The 12,027-nt window shown below is 40.8% G+C and overlaps 1 protein-coding gene across 2 annotated transcripts in view; it reads left to right on the top strand.

Annotated features, from left to right (window-relative positions):
• LOC136751338 (uncharacterized) overlaps positions 1–6,071 on the top strand; it is a 24,760-nt gene extending 18,689 nt beyond the window's left edge. Inside the window, exons 16-21 of one of the 2 annotated variants that reach the window (XM_066706873.1) lie at positions 76–231; positions 2,326–2,529; positions 3,020–3,166; positions 3,689–4,006; positions 4,415–4,552; positions 5,286–6,071. In XM_066706873.1, the coding sequence (XP_066562970.1) occupies positions 76–231; positions 2,326–2,529; positions 3,020–3,166; positions 3,689–4,006; positions 4,415–4,552; positions 5,286–5,386 (1,064 nt within the window). In that variant the 3' untranslated portion in view covers positions 5,387–6,071. The remainder of the gene's footprint in view (positions 1–75; positions 232–2,325; positions 2,530–3,019; positions 3,167–3,688; positions 4,007–4,414; positions 4,553–5,285) is intronic. The other variant, XM_066706874.1, reaches the window with a different exon arrangement.
• Positions 6,072–12,027: the final 5,956 nt, after the last annotated feature.

Raw genomic sequence — 12,027 nt, forward strand, 5'->3', positions numbered from 1 at the left:
GAACAAAATGTAATGTGCAGGGCTACAGGAAATGGCTTGAGGCTCTTTGAGATATAAATTAGATTTTCTTTCCAGTGTCTCCTGCTCTCGCCGCAGCCTCAGAGAACAGCAGGGCGGGAGGAGATGTGAGTCAGCCAGAGTCAGCCCTGGATTATGTTCCCATTGCAACACAGATTGCCCAGCCCAGCGAACTGCCTCCTCACAACAAAATGCCCAGAATCGAGTCTCCAGGTACAGCACTTACAAGCCCCCTTTTGAGCTTCATGTTAACATGCAGTTCAAGTGATTCAGTTGCCCCTGCAAACACAGGATACAAAAAACAGAATGTACTTTATACACTTATTATTCCCAGGAACGATTCTCTCTGACACACTTCCTGTCAAGTGCATAATAAGCCAAGTCACAAAACAGGTCTGTGGTTTGAATAGGCACTCCCCAAAGCCAATTTGTGTATTCTGAGGTAAGAACAGAACAGTAATCAGGTTAAAACTGGTTAAAAAACTTCACTTTAAAGCTTTAAATAACAATACATTCTTTTTCAAAAGTACAACATTAACCAAGTATTTAGAATATACTGTAGGATATTACTCTAACAGTGCTATGGAGGAACTGTTAATGTAACTGAGGCAAAGAAATATAGTTCTACTGTGAACAGTTTGGTGACTGCATTCCATTTCCCCTATACTGAAACTATTGATGACCGGTCTGAAAGTACTATTAAAATATTTGAAAATAGTGTTCAAATGCAGTCCTTAATGTTAGTTAAACTGCAGTATTGAGATAAGTGGGATACATATGTTGGGGTTGATGGCAAAACTACAACTGTCAAGAGTTAAGGACTTGAAGAATATACATTTCCAACTGGTGACTTCTGGCTGCACATGTGTACTTTGCATGGCCATATATACAGCACTGGAAAAAATTAAGAGACCACTGAAATGTTTTCTTAAATCAGCATCTCTATATGTATGGCAGCCATTCCATTCCAGTGTCTGTTGAATTCAAACACAGGCACACCTCATTCTACTGAATTAGTTATTTAATGAGGAAAAGTATAAAAAAACACTGCTGTGGTTATCACTATCCTCTTGCAATAGGACCAGCTGGATGGCAAAAACAGTGCTAGTAGTACCTGAAAAGTAATTGGAATCAAAAAATAACTATTGACTATGCCAAAAGAGTTGAAAAGGAAAGTTTTGAATGAGAAAAGAAGGGTTCAATTCTGGCTTTACTGGCAGAGGGATACAGTGAGCGTCGGGTTGCTTCCATCCTTCAAATTTCAAAGACGGCGGTTCATAAAAACAAAGTCAAGCAGCAGAAGATGGATGGTCACAAGCCATCAAACAAAGCCGAGCTGCTTGAATTTTTGCACCAGAAGTGGCATAAAGTCACCCAACATCAATGTGAAAGACTGGTGGAGAGCACGCCAAGACTCATGAAAGCTGTGATTGAAAATCAGGGTTATTTCACCAAATATTGATTTCTGAACCCTTCCTAAGTTAAACATTAGTATTGTGTTTAAAAATGAATATTAACTTATTTTCTTTGCATTATTCAAGGTCTGACAACACTGCATCTTTTTTGTAATTTTGACCAGTTGTCATTTTCTGCAAATAAATGCTCTAAATGACAATATTTGTATTTGGAATTTGGGAGAAATGTTGTCAGTAGTTTATAGAATAAAACAAAAATGTTCATTTTACCCAAACACATACCTATAAATAGTGAAACCAGAGAATGATAATTTTGCAGTGGTCTCTTAATTTTATCCAGAGCTGTATTTAGTTCTGAATGACACTAATCAATGGCAAGACTGAAGGTTGATCTAGGTGCGATTCTCTGCATTATTTCACTTTCTCAGTTGTTGAAGGTGAGTTAAATTATACAATACAATTGTTGCAGTGTTTGCGCAGTGCCAGTACACTCTTACAACCTGACCTTTGACTGTGAACCTTTTGACTTGAATCCTTATTGACGCTACGTTTGCTCACAGGTCTTCTAACAAAAGAAAGTGACATTCCATAACTTGTATCTGTTGTATAAATCATCATGCTTCAATCTATATTCTTCATGGATTGCCCAAGATGTACATTTTATAAAGCTGTGTATTTCTTCTGATAATGTCAAGTGTTACTTTAATGTACAGAAAACCAGTTTTCTCCAGTTTTCTGCAGTCGGACATCTGGGAAACCAAAATGGTCAGCCCTGATACAACTGGCTTACATTGTTTGCAGCATTGTGTGCCAGTGCTCAGTGTGAAGACTGGCATTTTTGCAGAAGTGAATGTCAGAAATTATTGTTTCTACCTTCCTATTTTTGTAACAGAGCTTCAGAAGCTTCTTGAGGTGTTGGGTCTGCGTCCACCCCAGGTGAACAGTCATGTGAGTGTGGAGAAGATGTTTGAGTACACAGTGAGTGTCCCCCTAGCAGGCCTTCTAGTCACAGCACAGGAAGCCAGTGGCTCAAAGAAGGAAGCTATCCGCAAGTCCTACCTGAAGCTTGGCCAGGGCCTGGGTCTCTGCGAAGCAGGTTGGGCTATTTGCTTTCTTTTTCCCCTTGGCTTGTTTGTAATGTTCAGCTGTTTGTGTAATGTTAATAAGTATTAGAGGGACAGAATTAGGAATTAAAATACCACTGGGTCAAATCCTGAGATTAAACATAGGGGACTACCTCAGTTCCATCCAAACAGTCACATTCTTGTCAATTTTACAGATCCCTTGCAAGCAAAAGATGAACCTCAGAAAATGTCTCATTAAAAATGCACTCCAGTTTCAAACTCAAACTCAACCCTTATATTTCTGTTATTAGCAAAGTTAAATGTCATGATTTATTCATTCTGAAATGATCCAGTTTAGCCAATATGTATGCCCAATGCCAGTGGCCATACATGCAGCCCAGTGATATCATGAGGCATCTTTCACGCCTTGACAACACAGTCCTAGAATTGGGTTGTGTAAAATGTTCATCCTCAAACACAGAATTCAAATGTATTGTATTTCTTTTCCTTTTCATCTCTCAGAAGAAACCAAGGCTACAATGATTGTGAAAGAGCATTTGAAGCAGCTTTCGTACAGCCTCCCCACTGAAGAGTTCTCCGAGACCGCAGGGAAGATGTTTTTTTGCCATCTGGGCGTGGCCTGCTATACTCTGACGAGTGCTGGGAAAGGTAGGGATCAGGCCCCTCGAGGATCATTGCAGCTCCTGACTCCAACTTGCTGTTCTCATCTGTCTACTGCAGAAAAATGGGGAAAAAGAATTGATGGATTGGATATCTCTTTTCTTAAATCAGTCTGGAGATGGTACAAGACCATGTAGATATGCAATTATGCAATATATTGATTTTTATACCATCTTTATACAGAAACAGTTTGGGAAGATTTAGCTGCCCTTTTTTCAGACTAAAGTGTGTAAAAAACGGACAGTACAACCCCATACAGTTTGCCAGATGCTGCAGAGATTGTGTACTGTGACTGAGCTTGATCTTTCATTGGGATAGCTGCCATAATTGTCCTTCATTGTTTTTGTACAAGATAGTATCTGCTTACATACGTTATTTGCTGAAGTGTTCGTTGAATCAGATTAATTGTAGCGTCATGGTTGACCACTGGGGGGTTTCAGACTGACATTCAGCCATGTGTTTCACAGGGAACCTGTACATGATTGTGTGAACTCTGTCTTTGTTCCCCAGGACCTTGTGAGGATTCGGCCAAACATGAGGCTTCCAAGAAAGCCCTGGCCCAGCTTGCCCACCTTTTCGACTGGGATCTGGTTGCCAAAGTGGCAGATGGGGATGACGCAGTGGGGAGGATCACTACGCTGTTGCAGGGGGCGCAGCAGAAGCAGCCCACGTTCCTTCCCACCTCCACCCTGCACAAAGCCTCCGCTGAGCTGCACTTCAACACCTTCTCCCTGGAGAGCAAGGGGAGGGCAAATGTATCCAAGAAGTCAACACGCAACGCCATCAGCGCACGCATGCTCGGACTGCTGGGAGAGAGGGCAGAGTTAGGTGGGTGTCTCTAGATGGGAGGAAATACTAACCTACTCTCCACAAAATGGTAATTCTATCTTGACCTTTACCTCTAACGGCCATCTGGAGTGATAGTGAAGTGCTTCATTGTAACTCCTCCTCTTCATCATAAAGAGGTAGAGTTAATATATCTCACTGCTTGAGATAGTAGTTTGTGTCACCATGGACTTAACCCAAGTTTTGTATTACTGCCTAGTACATTCTTCTTAACTATTTACTGGTTAAGAGTGTTTTACCGTTGCACAGCTTTACATTTGTTTTACCTTATTAATGTGAGGATCAGTGCCAAGTCTGAATGAGAATACAAGAGATGTGCTTGGGTGTATATGGTCTCCCTATATATGTGGCTGTTTTGTCATTTGGAATTTGTTTTTTTACCCATTTCAGATACAAGCAACAGCTACAGGAACATGGTCCAGGAGTGGTTTGATCAGAGAGGGTTGGAGCGGCCCCGGTACGAAGACACGCAAGAACAATTTGGGGCAAAGGTCACTTTCTCAGCCACCTTGGAATGCTCCCCCTCAGGTAACTATTAGACCTAGCTGCCTTCTCTCCACATTCAAGCATACATCCATTCCATCCCTCCATTTTCAATAACCATGCCTTTGGGAGGAAACTGGAGCATCTGGCAAAACCCTATGTGGCCACCGGGAGAACTTGCAAATTTCAAACAAGCAGTTACCCGAAGCTGGAATGGAACTTGGATTTCAAGCCATGTGGCAAAAGTGCTAAGCACTCTGCCACTGGGCCGCCCTCTATCAGACTGAACTCACATCAATGTCAAAAGTTGTGTTTGAGTCATACAGCCCAGACATGAATTAAATCAGAGTGATATGGTATCCTACTGTGACCAGGGCTTCCTTGGCTTTAAACAAAACCATGACCCTATCAGTGAGAGTTGTTAGCCACCATTAAATTTGACTGTAGCCTTTGTCAAACCACAAGAACGTGTAGGTAGGCAAGCAAAGTCAAATCATGGTAAAGGATGGAGAGTGACAGAAATCAATGATACACATCAGCCAAAGCAAATGGTGAGCATGAGAAAACCATGAGGTAGCTGCTGAATTACAGTGCAAATTGAATGCGCTTCAGCTCTGCTGTCTGAATGTGGGTGGTCTGACTGTTCCCGCTACACGGAATGTGTGTTAATGTTGTCAAGGTTATTCAAACAGGGGTACGATCAACCCGAACGAGCCAACTAGGTTTGAATGTGTGTATGTGGATGTGTTTTCATACATGCTGCTTATTTCAATGACAGATTGGCAGCCCAGCTGGGAGGAAGCTGATAAGAGGCTGGCTGAGGAGGTGCAGGCTCGTCTCAAGTACCTGGTTGAAGAGGGGAATGAAAAGTCTCTGTAATATTTTTAATGGAATAGCACAGAAGGAAAACTGGGCTGGTGTTAAGCCTGTTGCCCATGAGTCGCAAAATGTTTTTTATGATATGGCAACAGGGGTATTGTGCAATGTAATCATGAATACATAAAAGTGATTTTCAACAGCTATACTTAAATCTTACAAAACAACAATTGTTTGGTAAATGTGTACTCTTTTAATGGATCAGATGTGCTTTCTCTGTCCTTAGACAAGGGGTTCCCAATGTCTGGTGATGGTGGGCCAATTTCCAGAGGTTGCATGGGATGGGCGCAGTAGAAAATGAACCACTGGAGAAAATGAAATATGTCCCAAATCATACCTTTTTATTTCCTATACATTTATGTTAGGGAACATTTATGAACTTTAACTGTTGTTTTATTATTTCCCCCCAAATTACATGTGCAATTTGTAACAAAATGTTCAGAAACTGTAACAATATAGTAAAGGTTCAGAAGAGGAGTGGGTTGAAGGTTGACTTTGGAGGGCCGCAACAAACATCCTTGAGGGCCACATTTGGCCCCCGGACAGCACTTTGGGAACCCCTGCCTTAGACATTCAATGTAATATCAGGATACTATTTATTTTCTGTTTTTTCATCAGTCAGTGGTTTAAGTCATATATGAAGAGAACGCAAATGTACTCATAAAATAAAACCTAAGTTATGAACTTCTCACTTTTATCAGTGAATGTGATGTTTTGTAGCTTTATTCATGTACATGTATGGTTAAGTCATACTGTACCAGCATTAAGTAAATATGTGTTGAATCTCTTCACAGTGTGAAACAGTTCATACAGAAGACTGTCATATTAATAACTGAACATCAGCCTATGGACTGCCAGTGAAGTTAAGCTAGTGGCCAGTACATTTTAAGGCATTCATTTATCTATAAAATGAATAAATAAAATACACTGAAATCAGATGAATAACTGCAGTAAATAAGATACTGTACAATAGTAATTGTAGTCTATAGACTTTGTTTCAAGCTGTAAAAACTGGATTTCCCAAGAAAAGTAAAACATAACCATGAAATTGACAAAAAACTGTTTCAAAATCTATTTTATACAACCTGCTACATGACATAGACCTTAAACATGTTATCATTGATCAACAATTTACGGAATTTACATGGTATTCAATACTACAATTGTGATATGCTTTTCTATAATGTTTGGAAAAAAAAATCCAAACAAAAAAATTGGGGGGAAAAGTAACATTTAGAAACACTTAAACAGATTAAAAACAGAAATAAGATTATCTAGGGCTGGGCTTTATTGTGATAGAATGATAGAATGATACAATTATGAATTTCCATCTTCGAATATACAGTATGTAGACAAAATAGAGACATCCTGCCACATTTCTTCAATCATTAAATGCAGAACTCCTGTGTTGCCATCGTTGGGTTGGGTTTTCAGCCTCCAGGACAGTTGGTGACAAAGTCTCACCTGATTGCCAGTTGTTGTTTATACAAGTTGTACGGCCCTTCAACTAATCTTTTACTGTTATTCCAAATTACTATAAAACAAACTTACACATTGAATGAACAAACCTGTCAGTAACACTTTACTTTAACCACACCTGCAGCCTCGTGATTCCCACCCTTTAAAACAGCTGCTGTACAGGGCACTGCAGTGCGAGGTCTCAAGGGTGTGTGGGAACAATGAGTATTTAGCTTTTGTATTAATTAACACTTCTCAGCTTTGTATAATATGTAGAATATATTGTTAACTGTATAAACATTGGGCTCACTTTTTCTTCCCTATTACAAGTCACATACAATAACATGTCATGGTGTTTCATGACTCCAGCACTTTAAAATAGACTTGTGTCCTGAAGCTGTAGCACTGAAGGCACACAACATAGCAACATGGAGACACATACTTTTTGTAGCATTAAACAACTAGGAGCAAAACTGTGTAGTCATGAAAGCAGCAGCTGCACAGTTTTGTCTTTGTTGTCCTATTGCTATATTGTCACAATGCTTTAGGAAGTCATTAAGTCCATAAGGGGTTACAGACACAGGTATGAAGAGGTTTCTTAATTTCAGACTTCCCTGCATTCATCACAATTAATAGAAACCTATTCCTAACCTGTTACACAGTAAATCTTTTTATTGAAATAAGAGTGTTTATATAACAGACTCAGCTGGACAATGTAATGCAGTTGCTTTATAGTGGCAGTGCACAACACACACTGCCGACTTAACACAAGCTGAAGAAAACCGTGAGGGAGGGAAACTGAATTGTGCAGGTCACAAACACGGAGATGTAGAAGCAGTGTAAATTCAGCTTCTGCAAATTGTGGAACAAATTATGTCACGGGTGATAGAGGACTCCTATGCCCTGACTACGCCAACCTGATATATTAATGAGGGGAACCTCACACCACCCTCTACAGCTCCCCACTCAGAGTCAGACCAGGGTCTCGAACAACCACCACAGACAAGAGAAATGCAGGTAAGAATGTTTTTTTTTTAATTTCAGTCACACACAAAACAAAGGAAATATGCTAAACCTACCTAAAATCACCTTAAAATCACTTAAACCCTAAAACTAAAACTAAACAGTTGAAAGAAACAAGTCCAGTCCTCATCAGTCTCTCGGCTAGTAAGCCACTTCTCTCTCAGCCTCAGCAACAGGTAATTAACTCTCTTCAGTGGCCCATCCTGTCCCTTTCATTAAGCAGTCTCTCTCTCTCTTTCAGGATCTCTTGCAGCTTTGTCTTGTATCTGGACCTGACCACCAGATGCTCAAGAGTTGGGGCTGGTCACCTGACCTGCTGTGGCCACCGTACTTTCTTCTCAGTGAGAGATAGAGCTGCCTGCGGAGAGCTTCCACATCAGCTTCCATTGCCTGTAAGGGAACAAGGGGAAAGGGCATCAAACGCAGTGATTCACAGTTATTTGGACATTCCTCTTTCCTACAGAGCACGGCTGACTAAGATTTAATTTCAATAACCAGGACAGAAAATGAATGACCCCACAAACCCATGCCATTACAACTGCAGAGCTCTGTTCCTGGCTTCATGAGGGGGTTTGTCAGTTAACAGTGTGTTCCCTGCAAAGACGAGATTTCCAGTTCTCACCTCATGTCTCATCTGCTTCTCCTCCAGGTGATTGAGCAGAAGCTGCTTCCTCTGCAGCTCCTGTAATGAGAACAGAGATTTAGATCCATGGCAGACTTCCTTTCCACACAGGCATCCTCAATGACACCATTGTCCACAAGACATAGCTGATAATTAGGTTCACGTGACTTGCACCTTACCTAGGGAGAGTGATTGACACTTACCTCAGAGATGATCTTCTGCCTCCTTCTGATCTCCTCTGATGTAAGGAACATTCTCCGCTGTGGGGAAGATGGTGCAGTTTTGATTTAACAGACGAGTACACATTTTCCAGCTGGACAAAGCAGGACACTTTGCTTCCTCCCTGAAGTAAACATTACAGATTAAAAAGCCAAAACGCTCACCTCTATGTATCTCACTGTCTCCAGGATCTGGTCTTTTATCTTTGTCAGATAATTCCCCTTTTCCTTCAGCATTTGTATCTAGAAGAAAAAATAATGAATTACAGACTATTGATAGATTTACTGCGGTACATCATTCATCTCTTGAGGAGAATTTTATATCCTGTTATTCAAAGCTGCATTTCCTAAACACTCTGCTTACTTGTAGGAGGGGCAAGTTTCTCAAATCTGTAAAGTCACGCACAACTAGAAAAGGGGGTGGAGAAGAAAATGAAAACCTATGAATAATTTTTTAGATTTTCATAATGCAGTTGCCCGGGGAACCGGACGCACCTTTTCTTCCTGCTCAGCAATCTGCCTCCTTGATGAGTCTCTCCTTTCAATCTGTTAGAAAGAACAGAAGATGGCATAAAGAAAGTTTCTATGTTGCTTTTCATTTACAGATAACTTTGCATTGAGTAGGCAATTATATGACCAGTTTTATAATTTCAAACACTCCAGTAATTTCTCTGTTAATAATTTAAAATTTGCATTCAAATGCAGATGTGTCTGACAAAGACTTGCAGTTCACTTCTAACTGTCTGTTAGGTTCACTCACCAGATCCTTGTAGTACTCCAGCAGATTTTCATGGGTCTTTGCCCAGCTTCTCCCAGTCTCCTCCATAATCTGACAGAATTCCTCCCGTGAAAAACTCTCCCTCTTCACCTCATACCTTTACGTATAATAAACAAGAGAAAAATGGCTGGAGTTTGGCTTAATATTAAAGAGTAAAACCTCTTGCCTTTCATCATTGCCTCCCCTAATCAGGTCAGCCATTTGTGTCAGTAGCAGTCACTACTAATTCTTGCACATGAAATCACCCTCTGCCCTTAATTGACCCACTACTAAATACATTCCTACTATGTATTCTGTATTTGCTCTTAGTTCATATTCAAGGTTTGTTGTATTTTCTTGCTCTGAGTGTATTATGTTTCTTGTCTGAGTTAGACAGTCTGTCAATAAGCAAATAGTAATAATCTACCCCCCCACCCCAGAATAGTAGTGTCATGCCTCCAGTACTCACTCGCAGTCCGAGTCGGAGCTCTCTTCTCCCTCACTCACACTCCAATACATTGTGATACCTGAAGACAAGATAAATAAACTGCATCACATGACTGTAGATGACAGTGTGTGTGTGTGTGTGTGTGTGCAGTGAACACCAGTTTCTCAAGCTTGTGTATGTGGATCTGATGTGAACTGTTTTATCTTACTTTTGCCCCCTACATCGTATCTCACCCATCCACAACACTATCTATTGATCATGAACACAATATGATTTGTATTTAAACCTACTGTTCATAAAAAGGTCTAATTGGACAATGAAGCATTACAGAACTGCTGTGTAACCTTCAGCCTTTCAAGCATTCAGATCAACATTTTCTAATGACCAAAACCACCATTATATTCGTAGTTCAATAAGTGTAACCACACAATACAATACTACTAGCTCCACTTCTACTACTGCTTAACAAGAATGCAGGCACTACATACAGAATCAATTAGTCGGCTATGAAAACATCTGTGTGAAATCATGTGACCTCACTGCCAGGAAGAGTGATCCTCAATTTTATTGATTCGTGTGTTTCTGTCCTACTTATATATATTTGACGTTTTCTGTGTAATACATTTTAAGGACCAGTTCTCCCAAAAATAAAAACGCACAGAGTGGCTTCGGTTCTGAGTTTCGACAATATTAAAACAAGCTCGCAGAGACAGATTGCCAGTGAGGATTTACTCCAGGACTGACCTTTTCATCAGGTTTGCTCACCCATTCAAATCATGTACCGTCACTTCATTACGATGTCGATCGCCTATCTTTCGATTGGTTTTACTCAAAGTTACGTTTTAATTTAGGAATCCCAAAACTGGAAATATGGAAATATTTAATAAATGTAATAAATCTAGCAGTAAAGAGATGGCAGAATAAAATTGTAATGACTTTTATTCATGCTTGACTAAAGAAAATAACGAAAATGTAATGTAAGCACAACTTCCTGGAAAACTCCAATTGAGCGTGTATAATTGGGCTGTGTGCAATGTGGGTGAAGTGCCACTAGAGGTCAGCGCACTGCAGTCATTCTCTTCATAGGGTAAATACACCGATCAGCCATAACATTATGAGCACTGACAGGTGAAGTGAAAAACACTGATAATCTCGTTATCATGGCACCTGTCAGTGGGTGGGATATATTAGGCAGCAAGTGAACATTTTGTCCTCAAAGTTGATGTGTTAGAGCAGGAAAAATGGGCAAGCATAAGGATCTGAGCGACTTTGACAAGGGCCAAATTGTGATGGCTAGACGACTGGGTAGGAGCATCTCCAAAACTGCAGCTCTTGTGGGGTGTTCCCGGTCTGCAGTGGTCAGTACCTATCAAAAGTGGTCCAAGGAAGGAAATGCGGTGAACCGGCGACAGGGTCATGGGCGGCCAAGGCTCATTGATGCACGTGGGGAGCGAAGGCTGGTCCGTGTGGTCCGATCCAACAGACGAGCTACTGTAGCTCAAATTTCTGAAAAAGTGAATGTTGGTTCTGATAGAAAGGTGTCAGAACACACAGTGTATCGCAGTTTGTTGCGTATGGGGCTGCGTAGCCGCAGACCAGTCAGGGTGCCCATGCTGACCCCTGTCCTCTGCCGAAAGCGCCTACAATGTGCACGTGAGCATCAGAACTGGACCACGGAGCAATGGAAGAAGGTGGCCTGGTCTGATGAATGAGCATCTGTGGGATGTGCTGGACAAACAAGTCTGATCCATGGAGGCCCCACCTTGCAACTTACAGGACTTAAAGGATCTGCTGCTAACGTCTTGGTGCCAGATACCACAGCACACCTTCAGAGGTCTAGTGGAGTCCATGCCTCGACGTGTCAGGGCTGTTTTGGTGGCAATAGGGGGACCTACACAATTTTTTGGCAGGTGCTCATAATGTTATGGCTGATCGGTGTATGTAGCTCAGTCAAATTCAGGCTAGTTTTACACTTTCAAGTGCGGAGTGTAACACGCAGTTGCTCTAAACTAGAATTTAAATGTCAAAATAAAAAGTAATTCAGGAATTATATTTTCTGTGAAATGTCCTAAAATTAATTCTAATTCTCTATGATAAATTATCAATGAAAAGTCAAAA

This window comes from Amia ocellicauda, chromosome 6, assembly GCF_036373705.1.
Source record: "Amia ocellicauda isolate fAmiCal2 chromosome 6, fAmiCal2.hap1, whole genome shotgun sequence".
Lineage (NCBI taxonomy): Eukaryota > Metazoa > Chordata > Actinopteri > Amiiformes > Amiidae > Amia > Amia ocellicauda.